Source organism: Artemia sp. Qi Xiang Cuo, chromosome 1 (assembly GCF_049724085.1).
Source record: "Artemia sp. Qi Xiang Cuo chromosome 1, ASM4972408v1, whole genome shotgun sequence".
Taxonomy (NCBI): Eukaryota; Metazoa; Arthropoda; class Branchiopoda; order Anostraca; family Artemiidae; genus Artemia; species Artemia sp. Qi Xiang Cuo.
In genome coordinates, this window is record NC_142794.1 from 44,184,672 (window position 1) to 44,205,539 (window position 20,868).

The 20,868-nt window shown below is 35.8% G+C and overlaps 1 protein-coding gene across 1 annotated transcript in view; it reads right to left on the reverse strand.

Moving 5' to 3' along the window:
• LOC148956358 (uncharacterized) overlaps positions 1-20,868 on the reverse strand; it is a 28,653-nt gene continuing 7,785 nt past the window's right edge. Inside the window, exons 2-3 of the mRNA XM_089095036.1 lie at positions 4,821-4,946; positions 1-279 (exon numbers count right to left, since the gene is read on the reverse strand). Coding sequence (XP_088951162.1) covers positions 119-279; positions 4,821-4,946 — 287 coding nt within the window. The 3' untranslated portion in view covers positions 1-118. The remainder of the gene's footprint in view (positions 280-4,820; positions 4,947-20,868) is intronic.

Here is a 20,868-nt window from a genome sequence, read left to right on the forward strand (position 1 = left end):
TTATTTTTGCTTTCGGCATTGCTATCACATGAAATTTAATAAACTTAATAAAAGTATATTCCGGAAGTATAAAACATTATTTTCTTAGCAAAGAAGACACTACCAACTAAAACAGTAGCTAAATCATGAATTTTTTTCTAATAGCAGAAAATAAACTATGGAAAGCCCAAACTGCTACCCCAAGCAACATCACAAGCACACCGCCAAATACATAGTTTAATATCACTGCATCTTTGGTCGGTTCACGATTACCGTTTTCTGAATGTCTCACATCTGGTCCTGTAAAAGAAACAATGTTTTTAGTGGCCTTCCTAGTACTTCTCCGAGAAAAAAATAGACGGTCTTTGGGGAAAAAGTCCTGAGAAGCCTTAAACAAAATAAACTAGACTTGTTACACAAACTGTTTTTTTTTTTTTATTATCTCTGAATGAAGTTATCCTTATTTGTCAAAAATGAGTGGTATATCATATGAAAATAAGAGGAATGTAAAGAAAGTAAAGAAAGCATTAAAATATGAACTAAAAAGATGTGAAGTGGAGGCCATGGATAAGATTGCCGATGACCTGGAAGATTCAGCTGGACGTAATAATAGTAAAATACTGTACTGGCATATAAATAATTTGAGAGGCAGTAGTCAATCTGGACTTGTTCCAGTTAATGATGGGAATGGGGTTATAATTAGTAATAAGAAAAGAGTTACAGAGAGTTGGGCAGAACGTTCATAGAATGTGCTAAATCGGGATAGAGTTACAGGAAAGATATAGAGGAGAACGAAAAAGTTTGTGACACCTTGGATGTGAAGGAAGAATTATTTTGTCACGAAGAATTAGTGATAGTACTAAAAATAAGGCTCCAGGTGCTGATAGTTTGGTAAATGAGTCTCTTAAATATGGGGGTTATGAGGTTAGAAATAAGTTATTGAAGATTGTGAATATGAATTTTGAAAAAGGGGAAGAGCCCTAAGATTTTAGGAAAACCTTATTAAACCCCTGTATCAGAAAGGTGATAAGAATGAGTTTGGTAATTATAGAGGTATTAGCTTGGTTTCTATAGGAAGCAAATTACTTAGTATGATGATATTTTTTTAGACTTAAAGATGCTGTAGACAAAGTTTTATGAGAAAAGCAGTGCCATTTTGGGAAGGGTAAAGGATATGCCGACCAAATTTTCACTGTTAGATTAATAATTGAGAAGTGTCAGAGTCATCAAACATCTTTAGTCCTCAGTATCGCAGATTATCAGCAGCGTTTGATTCAGCTTATGGAAGAACTTTAGCGAAGGTCTTATCCTTGTGTGGTATACCAGACAAATATGATAAAGTGATTAGTGCTATATACGAGAATGAAATTGCTACGGTTAAGGTAGGAAATGATCTTAGTAGCTAGTTTCGTCCTAAATCAGGGTTTAATCAGGGTTACGTTCTATCTCCATGTATATTAATTATAATGATGGAATTTACCTTAAGAAGCACAGGAAAGGCAATGAGAGAACACGGAATCAAATGGGGAATTAAGACTTTTCTGGACTTATATTATATTGATGACTAAAGCATCCTAGATGAAACTGTGAGCAAAATAAATGAGCTATTACAGGTTTCGCGAGTTCAGGGTGCTAGAATAGGCTGAAAATTAATGTTAAGAAGACCGAGTTGTTAAGACTGGGAATAAGTGAAGATGAAAAGGTGTTCGGTAACAAAAAGATCGGTCAAGTGAACAGCTTCGCTTACCTAGGTAGTAAAGACGGTGGGTGGAGTGAAGATCTAAAAGAAGGATAGCCAAGGCCCAGGGTGTTTTTTTTTACAGTTGAAGTTTGTAAGAATAGGAAGATAAGTTTGTTAACCAGGATTAGAATATGGGAAGTTACAGTAATGACAGTGGTCAAGTATGTTTCTGAAACATGGATGCTCCAAGAAAAGGGAGGAAGATTTGCTTGATATTTTCCAGAGAAATTGCCTCTGGATTGTTTTGGGTACCCCACTGACTGACCGTATTTCAAACAGTAGGGTGTATAAAAGTACCGTATAATCCCCTTTTCTAGGGTTATGTCGATAGAAAGGTTGAGATGGCTTGGGCATGTTCTGTGGGATGAAGGATGATAGATTGCCAAGGAGTGTCCTTTTCGTCCAACCGTCTAGGACTGAATGGAAAGCAGATCGTCCTTAGTTGGGGTGGGAAGATGTCGTAAGGAAAGGTTTAAAGGAAATGGGAACTTCCTGGGAGGGTGTTAAGAGTGAGGCTTTGAATAGAGTGGTCCATCCCACTGCGGAGGAGCGTGCGTAGCTGTATTAGTCTCAAGTGGTTTGGTGCAGCGACGAGCTGTTAGTAGTAGTAGTAGTAATTTTTTTTTAGTGTAGCGAGCGAGAGTTTGAGGAGGAGGCATCCGTTTTATATACGGAACAAATTCTTTTCGTTTTAAGTTTTAATCTGGTCCTTACTAATGATTTTTTTTTTTAATCTAAGAAAGCATAGAGCTCACTGTATTCTGCCTCTGATCTTAAACTCCAAAAAGTATGGACATAACATCGGAAAACTAATCCTAGTTTGACCTTATATTTGTGGTTAAATAAAAAAAAAATACATTTTTTCAACTGAAAGTAAAGAGCAACGTTAAAACTTAAAACGAACAGAAATTATTCCGAGTATGAAAGTGGTTGCCCCCTCCTCAATACCCCGCTCTTTACGCCAAAACACTTTCAACAAATATTCCGATTGTAATTAAATGGCCCTTGAATTTCTTTAAAAATAAAATTCTTAAAGAACTGGGACAAAAGGTCAAACTTTAGCGCAAAGCAAGGGCATACCTAGCTTCTTGTCTATGGGAGGGGGGGCAGCCGATTCTGTGATGAAGGGCGGAGGAGGGGAGCTGAAGTTATATTGGCAGTTTAGAAAACCTTATATTGCCAGCAAGTTATATCATATCTATGAAATGTTTATTAATAAGTAGTCACTAAAAATCATAAATCATCAATAAGTTTCAGTATTAATCTTCTTAAATTAGAGCTAAATCTTTCCAAGACATTATGGATAATTGCTTCTTGTTTTACTTTTATTCTGTCATTCCAGCTGTTTATTTCCAGCTTTTTCAACTATCTACCTTTTATCAACTGCTTTTTTAGCCACGTCTAATGTAAATTTGAAGTTCTAGGGGAGAAGGCAGGAAATTACCCCGGAAAATTCAATCGCTGCTGTAAATTCCTCCCAAAAAATCCCTTGCAGACGATTCCTCTTGAAAGATTCTCCTTAGTATATTTGCATTTGAAAAAAAAACTTGTTATTTATTCTATTCTTGAGACTTTTCAAATTAATTCCCCCCCCCCCCCTATGTGGAACATTTCGCCTGGAAATCCTCCACCCCAGACCCGTCCCAATGGAAACTTTCTCCCGCAGAAAATTTACGTGGTGATAATTAACCCATGGAGAATTTCTTCTGTGGACCCACCACCACGGAAAAATTCTCAAGAGAATTGTAACCCCCCTGATGATTTTCCTGGTCAATTCTCCTTAAAACGTCTCTATATGAAAAATTAAGTCGCAAAAAGGAGAAAGTAAAACAAATAATTCCAATTTGTATACAAATTTTGGCAAATTCCTCTGCGAAAATTTCCCCTGGAAAGTTCGATTCCCTGAAATTTCATTTCCAACGATAAATTTTCTCTGTAGAAAATCCCAATCTACAGAAAATTTCCCCCTCCATCCCAAAAATGTCTTTATACTTCCCAATAACAAGTACTAAACTTAGATAATGGGCAAATTTCATAACTTGCAACTCTTTCTCTGGGATTGGGGATGGGGGGGGGGGTCATGTCATCCCCGAAAGCCTAGATATTGGAACTTTTAACTATACTAAACAAAATAGCTATCTTGAAATATTGATCTTGCGACCTTGGGGAAAAGGGGCATTGGAGGAAAGCTAGTTGTCCTCCAATTTTTTTGGTCACTCAAAAAGGGCTCTAGAATTTTCAATTTCCATTCAAATGAACCAGATCTAGATTTTCTAGGAGTATTGGTTCGATATGATCACCCCTGGGAAGACAAAAAAAGCAAAACAAAAAAACGCATCCGTTATCTTTCTTCTGGCAAAAAATAAAAAATTCTAACTTTGACAGATGGGAGATCGAAACCTCTACATTAGGCTTCTCTGATGCACTAAATCTGATGATGCTATGTTCAGTAAGATTCCTTGTTTTATAGTGGATGTTACCCTCCTTTTTCAAAAACCAGGGAAATTTTCTCAGGCTCTTAGCTTTTGAAGGATAATGTTAAACTTAATAAATCTTATATATTTGGAATCAGCAATATAAGCTGATTCTTTTGATGTATCTATTGTAATGCTATCTCTGTTTTTTAGGATTTTGGTTACCATTGGGCCGAGTAGCTTCTTACTTACAGTTTGATACCAAGAACTGTTTAATTTAGGAAAAAAACAACCATTTTTTTTATTTCCAAAATACTGTATAAATATTCTACAGTTAGACAAACAGGCCTAAAAGCAGGGTTTTTCCAATCAACCCTACAATTTTCATTTAATTATGTTTTTTCAGAATATAGTATATATTCGACGTAAAATAGAAACCAACATTTTTTATTTGTATGAGATAAGGTTAAAAAACTGTACACAAATCCTTTAAAAAAACTAATGTTAGGGTGGATTTCATAGAGCTATTCGTTGCTCCAAATCAGCTATATGATATGGCTGTGATAATCGGTGCCAAAAAGTGAAAGACAAAAAAATAACAGAGCATTTTCTCCCACACTCATTTTAGTGCTTTTAAAGTGTGGGAGTACACTTTTCGAAAGCCCAACTTTTGAGAAAACACATACTTGTTTTTCCCGCCTCCTTCTCGTCAAGCAACTGTTTCATTTCGGTGATTCTTTGTCGGAGCTCATTAATGGATTCATAGCTCTGTGTTCCGTCATTATATTGGACAGAGTTCTGGTGCGAGAAACCTACAAAAATGTGGAATAAGTGGTTAGAAGGCTTCAAGAATATTTTCAAGTTTTGTCGAATAGAAATTCTGGTAGGTGGACTGTCATGTTTTGACGGATATCTAAAAGAAATTTTTAGCAATCTCCTTTTAAAAATAGGTAACTAACGAATAAATAAATTTTCCCCAAGTAAACCTTATAATATAACATCTAGAATGCCTAAGGTTTGAGCAGATAGATTGTTTTAGTACAAGCACCAATCTGTTACCATTTTTCGTTCTAGCAACTGATGAATATATTTCCTTTGGCTAGATCAACCCCGGAACGGGGTGAAACAGACGAATAGAACAACTAATATTTTTCAGGAACGGGTGGTGTTAGTAGTAATCAAGGTTATACTTTGGGGACTTTATGATCCTTCCTGTATTATTTGCGGCCTTTACATTCCCTGACACCTTTCCATGGCAGATTACCAGACCGATTATTGCTATTGTTGTCAATTGAATATGGAATTATACAAAACCTACCAGACAAGTTTCCGGGGGCCAGCCAGACATGTTTCTGGGCCAAGCAGACAAGTTTCTGGGTCAACTATAGGTTTCTGGACCTTTACATTCCATGGCACCTTTCCAGAGCATGTACCGATGGATTTGGGGCCTTTACGTTCCTTCCTGTGCTATTTGGGGCCTTTTATGTTCCTTTCGTTGTTATTTACTTGAAGCTATAGGAATCTTTACGTTATTTGCGTACGCCTCTCACCTTTTCAAAGAGAGTGAGTATAACTTGATTGGTGATTGAGATTTGAATAAAAGGAATAGTTTTCTTTACAATTCATATTAGTAAGAGAATTGAATTCAAAGAGAATAGTTTATTTGCGAGGATATTAGTAGAGAAAAATGAGTAGTGCATTTATATTATTGGAGATACATCATGGAGCCGACAACAGCGGCAATGATATACGAGTACCCAATGTGGCTAGGAAAATAACCACTAGTTGTAGACTATGTTTTAAATGGTAGATTATGTATACTAGATACGTGATATCATTAGGCAAATTTAAGCATGAAGAGCAGTTATGTTTTTCTGGAAAAGTGAATATTCTCCATATAAATAAACTTCGGTAAGCATTAGATGTCCTATCGAAATATATTGATGAGAACAAAATGCATCAGTTAATATTATTATTGTAATTATGTTCAATAAAATTTTTTCTAAATCGATGGTATTTTTTTTTCTTTCTATAGTAGACTAGCGTATATTTTTTAGAGTAGAAAAAATTCTGGTTAGTCTGAAGTTGACTTTGAGAGTTATGACTCTGAAAAATGGACAGATTCGAGAAAGAGCGAATCATGAGGAATCTAGTTCTTATGGAAAAATACTGTATTCTTGATGACGATTTTCTAGACCTATCTATTCAAAGGAAGATATTTTCTTGGGGAATGCTTGTCGATATAATGAAAACTGATTCTCCATCATTAGACTATTGTATGAAGCTTCTACGTCGTGGTCCAAATGCATTTACACAATTTATTGATATATTGATCACAACACGACAAAATGATATTGTGAATATGCTTTTAAACATTAGTTTAGAAATTTAGGACTTTTTATCATGTGAAAGATGGTGCTCAAGGATGATTTACTCCTCTCTCTCTCTATCTCAGACAATTTTTGTTGTTGCTAGCTCAGTTTCATTGTGGCAGTGAGAGTGTCAACACATAAAAAAATATTCCATAAATGTCCGTTATGTATGTACACACTGGGCAGCTGTTCATCATGTGAGAGTTGCACAATGATTGAGGAGTATGATGAAAAGTGTAGATTATGCAACCCGTGTAAATTGCATAGAGGATATGCCATAAAAATTAAAGTTTGTAATTCCTGTCTTGAAGAGGTTTGTGACTCTCATCCTAGAGGCCACCTATGCTCCAATTGTCATTATGATAAATGTAATCAGTGGGAAAATATACATTCTGGTATGATTGGAAAGAATCCTGACCATGATTTTAGTTTATTGCTACGAGATTAGTATCGTCGTGGTTTTAGATAGTTCTGGGAGGAGGAACCGGGTCAACGATTCAACTGTTGGAACAACAATAGAATATGGTATCTATGTCCTCGTTGTGAAGACAATGGGTGTTATGATTATAAGCCCACTGATTTTTACTTGGCTGTGACGGAATGTGATTCGACACTCGAGGAAACTGTTTGTGAAATTGCTTTAAATAAGTAAATTGAAAAAAGTGAATTCTATAGAATGAATGCGAATAGTGTCATAGACTAGACAAAAATATGCGACAAAAAAGAAGTCACACTGGACTGGGGGAAATGTGATCCTTACTTTACAGCATTTCAAGATCAGCACATGGTTAATTCAGTTAATCTAGCCGCACTCGGCTTTGTTATAAAATATCTTGCAGTGGATGGAATCTAAAGAGTAGAAACGTAATTTTATCATGTATATAATTTTTTTTTATTAATAAACAATTTCACATACATTTTTAGTAAATGTTATTCTCAGGGCCCTAAAATAAATATTAAATACACTTTTAAGTATATTTTCTACTAAAAAGTCGTTCAATTGAGGTAATTCAACGTTTATGTCGAGAGACTGCCTCTAGGTAAAGCTACGGCACCTGAACATGAACAAGAGTAGTGCTTGAAAGCCACATGTCTTAGTCGTTAAATCCTGTACTCTTCGTTGATTTTGAATAGTGGTTTTCCCCCTGCTTTCAACAAAGTTGCTGATGTATGGAGCGTAGAATTTGTACGATAGGCCAAGAGGATCAAAAAATTCAATATTCCTCGCTGTTTGAAAGATACATAGCCACTGACCGGTCTTCAAAGTCGATGGACTGCTATTAACAATGGTTAGGGTATTGTTAACACTTCGAATTTTCTCAATGAAGTCTAAAGGTATACAGTAGGAGTTGTTTTGGGAACTACATGGATCCATACCTAATATGCTGATTATTATGTTTGAGTTATCGGTGCAAGTTCTAATAGAACACTGCCGTCGGGTGGGATTTATCAATAGGTTCCAAATTGACTTAGCGATATTAGCGTGATGCTCTCAGTCAGAGCATCGGCAAATGTACACTCAAAACGAACATTCCCTGTTCGTACTATGCTCATATCCTGTGTGCCCGACAAGTCCAAAACAATGACCCCATGATTTTTTGAAAACATTGAATCGGTTATTCCATTTTCAAATAGTTGAGAGTCATGATCTAGGGATCGCATGGTCAACTCGTACAGAGTTCTATAGGATTTTTTGTAAAATGATAGAGTGTACAGTGGAATACCATTCACTTTGCACACAAGGCTAGATAGACCGAAAATATTAAAATCGTGGGGGGATTCAGTCCAGGATCCAACGGCACTACCACTTTTTACAAAGGCCAAAGCCACTTTTGATGGGATTTCTCTATTTATAAATGATGAATCGCTATAGCTACGAAAGCCAATGGCAATGTGACGTTGATTGGTGATCGTATTGGGGACAAGAAGTTTAATGTTGTTACCATTGGCTCTTAGCTTTTCCACTGCCAATGCAACAGAGCTCATAACCTGTTGTTTTCGGACAAGGAGAATTGCCGATGTGATAATGACATTTGCATCGGGTGCTACAGGAACTGTTTTTCTCAAAATGAAATTCGATGGGGCCATCTGTAACTTTATGTCAATCTTGACATTGGGGGGTAGCCATTGGGATATATTGAATATCTCATGATTTAATATTTCAACTAGATGACAATCCAGGGTCACTGCGCTAGACAACTCACCGACAGTACCTACATCTGATCGATATTCATAGCCCAATGATTGTCATCTCAACTCCTTGTATACTTTTGGTGTCATCATCATAAATTGTAAGTAGCTTGCATAGTTTGACAGATTATTGCTAGTGCTCACCAATTTTCCATTAATAAATACATTAATTTGTTTGAATAGGTTGTGTATAATACAGTTTTCATAGGAGAGACAATCTCCTTCATTTGGAGTTTTATTATCTGACTTTTTCTTCACAACAACATTTAAATCAATAAATGTTGACGACAAATCATTGAAATAGTTTTCATTGGAAAATATTTGGAAGTGTATATTTTCTGAGAAGGGTTTTTGAGGATGAAATTGTTCATAGTAACCATACTTGACACTGACATCAACATTTTCAGCATTGAATATGTTCAATGAGGAACTGATTGATGTATGTGATTCCTTGTGGGGGAGATAAGTCATCTTAAGAGAAGAAATCCTTCTTTGATCTAACAATCTTTTTCTTTTTCTTCTGCTTATTGGTCTTCCTTGTTTTATTCCTCGAAGGCCTTGTTGATGTACTTTGCTTCCTGCCTGGATGAAGACTGATGAGTGAGTAATGCGGAAACATCCTTTTCAACCCCTCCCAAATTTGTCGAGATTTTAGTTGTTCACCAACGGCTCTTGCTGAAGATATAATATTTTCATTAACAATCTCCTTGAAACTCTCGTCCGACCCCCAGTCCTGTAGTGTTGAGGCAGCAAAATTTGACGCAGCATGTACAAGATATTTTCTGGCAAGGGGTAGTGCAGAACGAAATAGCCTAGCAAACCAGCTACCAAGACCATAGCCAGACGTTGTAGTACGCCCCTTGTATTAGTCCAATCCATTGCCTGTTTGACGTGGACTCAAAGCACCAACATAGCAATCGATATCGGGACAGACAAATGGAATTCTCCTATTGTTCATTTTAGGTGATTGTGCTGTCTTTGACAATGGGTCGAAAATGACATGTAATCACTGCTAAGCCTTTTGTTATTGCTAGAAGATCACCGAATTCACTTCTTAGTGTTAACTGACAGAGTTACAAATACTAAGTGTTTACCGGAACATACTGAAGATGCTTTATTTTATAGTGATGAACAATTCAATGAGTTGTTTTTCATTCAAGAAAACGTAGGAGGGGGAAATTTGAATTACCGACTCTCGACGTTTCCACAAAGGATGCATAGAGAAATATGCAAGAGTCCGAGGCAAAACCATGTGGATAATCAGCAAAAAATAACTTGATCCATCCCGTAAACGGTGCCAGCATTTTTCCCATTGATCATATTCTGTTTAAAGCCAAGAACATCTCTCAGATTATCATTGAGGATAATTATTTCAGTGTCAACAGGTGAACTAATTTAAATCCTATCAAGTTCCAATGAATAATTAAAATAGAATGTACAACTCCTACGATGCAAGATTTTTCTATTGATTGTACGACACAAATCTCCCATATTATCATATTCAATATATTTCAATTTGGCATGTGGATAGTCACTAGGTTTAAATTTTTCAATCCAGTCTTAGTCTACAAAGCCCAACCTATTAATAGTCCAATCGAATGGTATAACTTTTATATCATACACTCGATCCTTTCTTAGGATATCATAGATATTTTTTAGAATATAGTTGACAGTACCCACTTCATATGCAACGTCAAATTTGATGTCAGGTCTGTTCTTTGTCAAAAAATTACGTGCCATATTCATGTAGTTGTAGAGATAATCGGAAACATTTGACATACATGACACATAGAAATCACTTAGCTTTGTCAGCATAATCAGCACTAAACCAAAAATAAAAATAGGAAGTGTGTAATAACCACAATACAAGTATCTATTCCGTACCCGTGCGAGTACGAGTTTTTAATATCTTTTAAATTTGCTAGATTTCACTAGCATTTTTAACTTTTTGCAATTCATATTCGTAAAACCACCGACAATCTCTTCATCTTTGGTATCACGCAGGCGATAAGTTATGGGTTTAGTGTCTAGGATTTTTGCCACTTTAAAAAGTTCAATGGACCACAAGTAATTCCCCTTTTCAGAAACCTTAGTTGTTCTATTAATTCGAAAAGTATCACCAACATTGAATTTATTTTTCATCTTGACAACCGATTCATTGGAATACTGTTTAAGAAAGGTGTCAATTGTATCATGATCAGAATGATGAACTTCCGTTGGCGTAAAGTTGGACAATGATCGATGAGGTCGTTGATTATAAATCAACATGATTTTATCTAGACCATGAATAAAAGCCGGTGTATTTTTCAATGTACAATATCTTGAAATTAAAAGTCGAATAGTTCTTATCAATCGTTCGGCCAATGCAGCCTTTATAGGACTGTGACTATGATAGAGCAGTGATATTTCTCTAGTACTTTTGCAACATGGGGATTAACAAATTCACTACCGCGATCCGTTTGAATTTTTCTATATGAATCCTGTTCAAGAATACTTTCAATGGTCTGAGCAACTTCAACACCTCTCTCTGACCGCAATGGAATTGCATATGCATAGTGACTATAAACACTGAGTGCAAGTATGACGTACTTGTATGGTATATTGTGACGTCGTTGAATTTCATCTAGAGTTAGGAGATCTGCTTGCATTATATGCAATGGGTAAAAGGCTTTAGTTTTTCGATATTGATTGGCACGAAGTCTATGATTTCTATGCAGAGTGTAACTTGATTCATTTTGTAGATAGTCTTGTACACTTTTAGTGTGAACACCAGTGACTTTGGAAAGAGTGGTGGGGGAAGTTAAACTCCCCGCATCACCAATATTTTCATAAACACCTTTCAAAACTTCAACCATTTTGAACGTAAACACGTTGTGTAACGTCCGCTACCCTTTTGTATACTGGCTGTTGGTGGTGGTGGTGGTAATGGTGACGTTGACTTGATACGTCTTCACTTCTGTCTAGCTATCAACGTTGTGCTAGTATTTTTACAATTTGATTTGAAATCTTCATCTTCTTCAAGTTTCGATTTTAATAATTTCAATGTTGTTGGTGATGATGATGCATTTTCATTTAATTTTTTTTAGAACGTGTCTATCGTTGATAAGACTTTCGGGGAAGTTTATTGTATTTGAAAAATTTTATAAATGAGTGTCAAATGATAATAGTTCTTTATTATTTCTAACCATGTCATAGACTAAATCAAGTATATTATGTCTCTTGCCCTGAATTATAATCTCTTTCCCATTATTATCAACTGGAACAAGATCTTGACCACTTTTCGAGAGATAGATTAGGAGTCGTGTTATTTTTTCACGAAAATAGTGTGGGCTTATAATTACAATTTTAAATAAAATTTAATACAAATACTCCATCTTTAATTGTGTTCCAGCAGCAGCAGCAGAATCTTGAGAAGATGATTCTTTTTTGGGATCAATACCAGCAGTAGCAGTGGGCTTCGATCGATAGGACCTGTGTTTGTCCACTCGGCGAAGTGCATCTTGAGGTAAAAGCAGTTTTTTATCATCTTCAATATTCTCATTGTCAAGGAATTTACTCAGATTGTTCTCAAAGTGTTCCACGGGTGAGAGAGCGAGTTCTATTGGAGTCAATTTATAGGGTTTTGCCATTCTCTAGAGAAAACTGTTTACAAGTCCTGCAATTATTTACAGTAAAAGTGTGAAAAAGCTACTGCCCACCTGAAGAAGTCGTTTCTTTTTAAAATTCTTTCCTTGCTTTTTATAGGCCAATGTACGTACAATTGAACTACTTTGTTTTGCCTGCTGCTTAAATTATTCTTGCACTTGATCATTGACCTCGATCAAATTTAAAAAAAGTTCGAACATAATGTTTACGAAGTAATAATCATCACCATTATTGAGTATTGCCTTTCTAAGTGGTGGTTTTGAACTGCTTAGAACAGATAACAATGTATATATTTCTGTATTTTCTTCAGTGTCATGATAGCGACTAATAGTTCTTTTTATTGTTCACAGGGAGATATACTGTAATTTCATTGTCGAAAATATCTGTGACTACACTCAGATCCTCGGGTGTATTTTGATTAAGATCCAATAGGATATAACCGTGGGGTTTATTAGTTGCCTGATTGTATGCCGAGAGCAGAAATTTGGGGGCACCTGGATAGATTTCTTTATTGAGGGTTATTACCGAGATAGAATCACGAAAAACTCTGTAGATGATATAGTAGGTGCAGTTCAAAGCAAGTGTTCGCATACATTTGCTCTGATGAAAGAGATTGTGTAGAACCAGAGTAACGGAAATCTGTTCATGATGAGAGCGAACGGTGAACAATTGCAGCATTTCCTGGGATCATTGTTCAATATATTCAGCCAGATCGTCAATGATCAGCCAAGAGTTTGGTTCAATAATGTTGAAAACATCAAGTACCTGTATGAATTTTATCTGCACCAATCCCATGGTGGCAGCAATTGCTTTTATTTTATCGTATGACTCCTGCCAAATACTGTAACAATAGTAGATTTTTTAGGCTTTTCCACAAACATTTTATCGCAATTTTTAATTATTTTAGTTAAGAGTGTTGTTTTGCCTGACATTGAGTGCCCACACAGAAACGATCTGAATGGTGTTTTAAATTGATACATGTTCCCTTCAACAGTTCACCTGGACAACTAACCGTAGACTATAATTGTCTAATGAATAAATAATTTCCTTACTACTACTACTCCGTTCAAGAAGAAGAAGACTTATAAAAAATCATATTTTCCTATATTATATGCATAAAAAAAAGTTAAAATAATTTGAAAAAAGCCAATTAAAAATTAAAAAATAAAATTCTTTTTAAATTTATTTATAAAAAAATACAAAATGTACATGGGCACACTGAGATAAAAAACACTTAAATAAATTCACTTTTTTTTGTTTATTTATAGAGAAAAAATACAACATTAGATTAAAGCACTTGAAAAAAAATATCACTTTTTTTTTTAATGAAACATTTACAAAAAAAAATCTGCTCTAAGTTAAAAAAAAGATAACTTTGATAGTGGCGGTGCGCCCCCGCTGGCGGCTGCCCCCCCCCCCCCGGGCCGCAAGGCCCCCCCCCAAAGGCAGCGAGGCCCCTCCAAAGGTTTTAGGAAATAATTTACAGGACTTTATTCAAACCGAGACTTTCCATATGGATAAAAAATTCGACCCGGTCTGAAGTTAAATAGTGTCCAAGGGGGAGGGTGGTCACACCGTCTTGACAAACATAGACCTTGTCGGAGATGGTACTCATGGCAATTTTTTCTACATTTACAGTAAAGTTCCTGTAGTTGAGAGAACGAACTGCCAGCAATTTGGCTCGTGGAATTGTATTTTGAACAATACAATTCCTATAAATGTCCATGTCAAAATTCTTATCCACATAGCGCGTGGGTACTCCTTTACAACGTTTCTTGATTTCCTCGTCGTGTGTCTGTATAAAGTACACCTTCGGACTTACAAACATACCACTGGAAATCATGTCGCTTCACGTTTCTGATTTAAAAAATAAAAGCTGATTTGATGCCCGACGTTTCACTAGCTCTGGGTAAAGACCACCCCAATTAGTGTAGTCCATCCATGAGCTGATAATTTCACCGTGCGCCAAATCATCAATTAGATTTGGGGTTTTTACTTTTAACAGTCGAGAATCCGTGTCCCCGTAGCAGACCTCTACTTGCCCCTTTTCCAGCCACTGTACCCTAGCCACATTGTAGTAGAATTCCAACATGAGCTTTTTAGAGATCTCCAAGATCGCACTGCCTGCAGCAATATTTTTATTCAAGACAATGCGTCTTTTTTTCCTATTCAAAAGTACCATGTCCGGGCAAATGATTGTGAAGGAAGTGTAATTTGGATTGGCAATAATTCGAGCTTGGTGTTCGGGGCCGGTCACAATTTCATAACGATTCTTGTTGCAAACACTCACACATTTTACCAAAAGCCAAATTCAAAATGAGTTTATAAATTTGTTTTTCAGCCTTTGTCTGCGCTTCCGAACGTTTGCTGACAAAAGCTTCAACAAATGTTTTCAAATAGTGTTTTTGGGTAAAATAGAGTTCTCTCTTAGCCTTTGTAACGTTGAAACCGTTGTTGAGCATCTATTTTAAAGCCACATTTTGAACTATATTTTTTTTCGGCAGAAGGTCAGCAATAAGTTTTTGTTTTGAAGGTGACCAATGCAATCCGTCTACCTTGACTAAACGCCTATTGCGAGGGCTCAAAGAGTCCTTAGTCACAGGTCTATTGATGCACGAGAAAATAAAATCCAATCGTGAAACTCGACTGGTATCTCTCCATCAATTTCAAAAAACCATCCAACCGGTCCATTCTCCTCAACACTGTCAATGTTGGGGAAATGGGGAGCTTGAGGGTCATTGAGCCATTTATAGTCACCGCAAGGTAGTGCATAATTGGACATGGCCGAGGGGTAGAGAGAATTCATATCAAGGAAAACTGCATCCGATTTTGTCCCCGTCTTCTCTCCTGTTGGATCGGTGTCCAAGATATGATCCCCGTGAAAAACAAAATCCACCCCTCATTGATCTTTCTATGAACAGATGCTGATCAATGTCTGTGATTAGCCCAATTTTTTCCCAGGTAATTTTTAGGATGAGGTCCATCACTAGATGAGGAGATGAAAAATAATAGCCCAAATCAAGATTAAATTCTTCATAGATTTTATCCGTATTTTTACACATAATGTCAAATAGAGTTAACACGTCACTCGACAAATACAGGTTGCAGTAGTCAAACCCATTTTTACACCCTCCCTCTGCCCAAACTTTTTTAGCAAAACTGTATTCATCGGGGGTGCAACTACGATCGTGTAGACTGTCGTAAAACGATTCAATTGAAGGAATAGTTTCCTCGGCAATCTCGACATGGAACAATAATAGTCATAAGGATATATGCCCTTGACCGTCAACAAGTCATATAAATCATTTGGAAATTGTTGCTTGAGAAGGGGGAAAGCATTGCAACCGTCATCGTTTTTCTGTACTTGAATTAATTTACTCAATGATTTGGGGAAAGAACTGTAGGAATCTAAAAAGCGAATTTTATTCGTGTACTCAACGTCGGCTTCAACAAATTTCCACATACATTCCAAACCAAGCAACTTGTCCGATGACTTAGGAATTATTTTTTAGGAAAATCTGTCTATCACCGATGCATAATCATCTATTGTTCCGTATTTTTGAAGACGTACTAATGCAGGTAGCACTTACATTAGATCATAATTAAAGTTATGTATAAAAACAGGGAGAAGAAGTCGCTGTTTAATTTTTAAATTACATTAATTGTCTGTCCATCCTCGAAGGTTACTTTTCCCCGTTGAATTGGGATCAATAAGGTGGTCGTGATCCTGGACCGCGTCTTTTGGGGCAAGAGCACCCCAACTAACCCAGAGAATCATTCTCTTTTCTAGCGCCAGCTACTCCTTATCTGACAATTTCATCGGGTTGTTGATGTGACACAATCGTAAAATTACGGCACTTTCTGTTTTTATTAAATATATAAATAGCTTTTACATGCTGCACTGCTCATCCATAGCAAAAAAAAATCTGCAAACTGCATTTTATTTTTGGAATCGTGACTGGAGTGTACATAGGAACATGCAACGAGTTTATGTTCCTTGTCTATCTTTGGCTTTGATGGGTTTGATACCTCAGCCAGTCTTGAATCGCAGTGTAAAGACACTTTATCAGCTTGAGAAAAGAATTTTGGAAATTTTTAAATTGTAAACGGTCTTTTCCTTCTTCTGGCAGGTCAAGTCGTTGAGTGCCATGGATTTTGCTATGGTTCATGTGATCCGAAACCTTTTGTTCATTTCGAAATGGGGAAAAGCAACTGGAGCAATAGAAATGCTTCCCTTTTTTCACACATTGAGATAGGAGTAGACTCATTGCTGTAACGGGGAAAAAATTACCATAGGAATTTACATCTTTGGGAGGCTCGTAAATAACCCATTCCCAATTTTTAACATTATCCACCATCGGTATTCTCACTGAATACAAAACCCTTTTTTTATTAGGTTTTTTCCCCCATCTTCAAACTCAGTGTCATACTGGAGAACAACCACCTCCCGTACCAGATTTTAATTTGCTTTCTCGTATATTCCTGTATACTTCATGGACACACGATACATTCCCTCTAAACAATCAGAAATTATTTAAGGAAAATTGTCTACACTGTTGCGTGCAAAGCTGTCATTAATTTTCATTGTTTAATCTTTTTTCAATGTCTTATGGGCCCCTACTTAAAACGCATGCTTAAAGTCATGTAGCCCCTATTCAAATTTGAAGTTCTAAACTCCTCCCTTAGTCGTCAAATCGAGGTGGCATTTTATTTATAGATTACCTACCCCTTTTAAAGTAAAGTTTTTTTTTAATCTACTAATATTCAGATCCACGCATTCAATGTATAAAATTGTGGACCCGCACTCCCTCTCGTTAAACGTGTCCAAAGTTGATATTAATTTATTCATCCGGTTGAAAAAGTTATCCTCAAATTCGTTTAGACCTGGGTAAAAAGTCTGGTTGCCAGTTGAAAAATGAAAATAAAAAATATCCCCGCATGTCCCCTTTTGTAAATAAACTTTTTGATTAACTGATGCTTTAACTCCCCCGTGACCCCCCCCTGTCTGGGTCTGAATATCACTTTGTGCTCGAATTCTGTCGATGTAGCTATGGAGAACATTCACAGGGTCAGTTAAAATAATGCTCCCGTCAATCGCGTTTTCCTCGGATATCCCGGGCCAGGGAAGGCGGAAGTTTTCACAGCTTCCCCCTGAAACTAGAAAATGAATGGATTAATTTTTTTTTCTTTGACGAAAGTTTTATCCAAATTATAACACACTTTTCTTTTTTTTTATCAAACAATTTTTTTTCTAAATTGGATTCGAATTATCAAACAAAATCATAATAAGTTAAAAATTTTTTCTTATAGCATTATTTCCAAAACAATGCATAATAAATTACAATTTTTTTTAATAGCACACATGAACACACACACACACACACACACACACACACGCACACATACACACACACACACACACACACACACACACACACACTCACACACCCGGGAGCTTCCTTTGGGGTAGGAGGATCGGAGCCCTTTCGAGTTGGGGTATCGGACTTCACAACACTGTTCAAATAGAACTTGTGTATTATAACGACCCTAGAGTTTCAGCCTCAAATTCTTTTCGAAAAACATCTTTTAAAATGTCTCTAACTGTTTCTTCGAAATAATTGCTTGAAATGTCCAAAAACGGTTTCGCCCCAATAATGTTTTTTTTGACATCACTGCGATGACATATTTGGAAATTATTAAAAACCTTTTTCCTGTGTTAATATTTTATCTAAGATGAATATCCTGTTATTTGAAACCCACTATGTGACGAACGATAAGCAGTCAAATTCATACCTGTCGGATTAATATTCACCCATCGCGATAGGATATTTGATTAGAACCAGATATGCACAAAGCTATTTGCAAAAAACACATCCTAGTTTAATAACGGTTGTTCGATGCTTAACAGTGAAATAATAGTTATTTGTTTATATAGTTAGTTTGTTTAAAGAAATAATTGATTTTTGCATTAGAAAACATCTTGATTAAAAGAAAAATTACAGGTAAAGTTTTATAAATCTATGATAAGCTATTTGCTAGCTCTGTGTTATAACCATTCTCTTATATATTGGTAATTTGGTTAATGAAATAAAATCAAATAAGATTATTATAGAATAGTTTAGAAAAAAATTTAAGTTTTACTCATCAAAATTTATGCGATTATGAAAATTTTGATTATTTTTCAAAAATACGGAAAAGAAAGAAAAAAAAATCATATAAACTTACAAATTATGACTGCGCTTGTAAACCTGAAGTCACATGCAAAGCATAAAGAGGAGTGTCCCCCCCATATTGATTGGATGAAATTGATGCATTATAGGAAAGCATTCATTCTCTCTTGAAGTTTCTCCCAGGCTGAATAAAGGTTCTCTGAGTGCTGGCACTTGGCTTGATTACTCCTGTATCGGCATTGTCGAGGGTTTCATTCAAGTTTGCTCGTTTTTGCTGTGATGATTGATCAAGAGCGTTCTAAAATAAAAATCATTTTCAGTTTTCAAACTATTTAGCTTACGGGAGAGTACTACCCTTCAATATCAAACCCCTCAAAAGTTTAAAAAATGACACAAGCAGTTAACCTGGACTAAATAAATCATTGTAAGCGAAGAACTTTTTTTTTTCTCCTTCCATATCAACAATTAAAGTGCCCAGTTCGTAACAATTAAAGTGCCCAGTTCAGGCATAGTTCGTAAGTTAATTCAAAACTAAATTTTGAAAAAGCCACTTAATAACGAGACAAAAAAAATAGATTTCTTTTTATTATAGCGAAAATAATAGTTCCTTTTTTAAATATTTAGCGAAATGCTTTTTAAAAGAGCTAACAACACGGTGAAAAAAAGAGTAATTAAGGAAATTCTTAATTAACTTAATGGCGAGACAAAAAATATATTTCTTTTTATTATAGCGAAACTGATTGATCCTGTTTTAAATATTTAGCGAAATGCTTTTTAAAAGAGCTAACAACACAGTGAAAAAAAGGTAAGGAAGGAAATTCTTCCCTAACTTAATGACGAGACAAAAAATAGATTTCCTTTTATTATAGCGAAACTGACTGATCCTGTTTTAAATATTTAGCGAAATGCTTTTTAAAAGAGCTAACAACACGGTGAAAAAAAAAGCGTAAGAAAGGAAGGAAATTCTTCCCTAACTTAATGACGAGACAAAAAAAAAATGGGTTTCTTTTTATTATAATAATTACAAAATTCCACTCACCAGAAGTCGCTTAGAATGTTCCATATCCGTGTAAATGATTGCAAAAATATTGATGATGGTAGAATGAATGAACTATTCAAACTGTAGAAAATTCTAATCTGAAACCTGAATATATACAAAAAAAATAATTGATATATATTGGCAGCTAAACAAGACACACCGGTTTTCTATAGCACAGGAAGGAACGTAAAGGCCCTAAATCCACAGGTACATCTCTGGAAAGGTGCCATGGAATGTAAAGGCCCAGAAACTTATAGTTGGCACAGAAACCTGTCTCGTTGGCCTGGACACTTGTCAGGTTGGCCCGGAAACTTGTCTGGTTGGTTTTGTATTATTCCATATTCAATTGACGACAATAGCAATAATCGGTCTGGTAATCTGCCATGGAATTGTGCCAGGGAATGTAAAGTTCGCAAATAATACAGGAAAGATCATAAAGTCCCCAAAATATAACCTAGATTACTACTGGTGTTTTGGTGGGAGCAGGATTTGGTGGGAGCAGGATTCCAGAACAATGCTACAAATAGCCAAGTGATCCAAATCACGTTTTATCAATATTATGTAAGTAAGTCATGTTTTATATAGATTTTATTTGCCATTTTTAAGCGGTAGTATGCTCTTTATTGAAATTCATACTAATGTATTTTCGCGTTGAACTTTTATTATTTAAGAGAAACCGAGATAATAGTTACCATTTCTGAAATTCTTCGACGACATTCTTCGACACTTAAACTGTGCCAGGGATCTATTGCTGATATTAATTTTTGGTTTTGAGTAGTTGATTTTTTGCTTATGAGAAACGATTTTTGTTTAGTTTCTCATAATTTTGGATTTGTATGGTCTATTGCGTATTTTTATAATAATAAAAAAAAAAGAAGAAAAGTTGCGTTTCATATTGACTATTTTAAATTAGTTTGAGGTAGTAGACTTACTAGCGTAGCCAACAGCTAGAGAAAAAAATTATCCCAGTTTTCCCATAGAATTGTACCACAGAAGATTAGTTAGAACCACCTGAACAGTATGTTGAAAATTTACCTCTTGCGTCACTCAATTTCATTGAGAACAGAAAAAAAGTTTAATGGTAAGGGCAGGAAAAATAAACCCAAGGCAGTAAAGACTGTCAAGAATTGTCATGGGATATTTATTTTATTGGCAGGAATAAGAACTGTGCTAATAATTGTTTACTCAATTCTTTTACGGGTTTGTCAAGAAAAACCGACTGGCACATTAGTAGTCCATCAGGCACATTTGAAGGAAAAACCAAGTTTGTCCAACCCTTCCACCCCTACCGTCACACAACTTCTTTTCTCTCCATCAC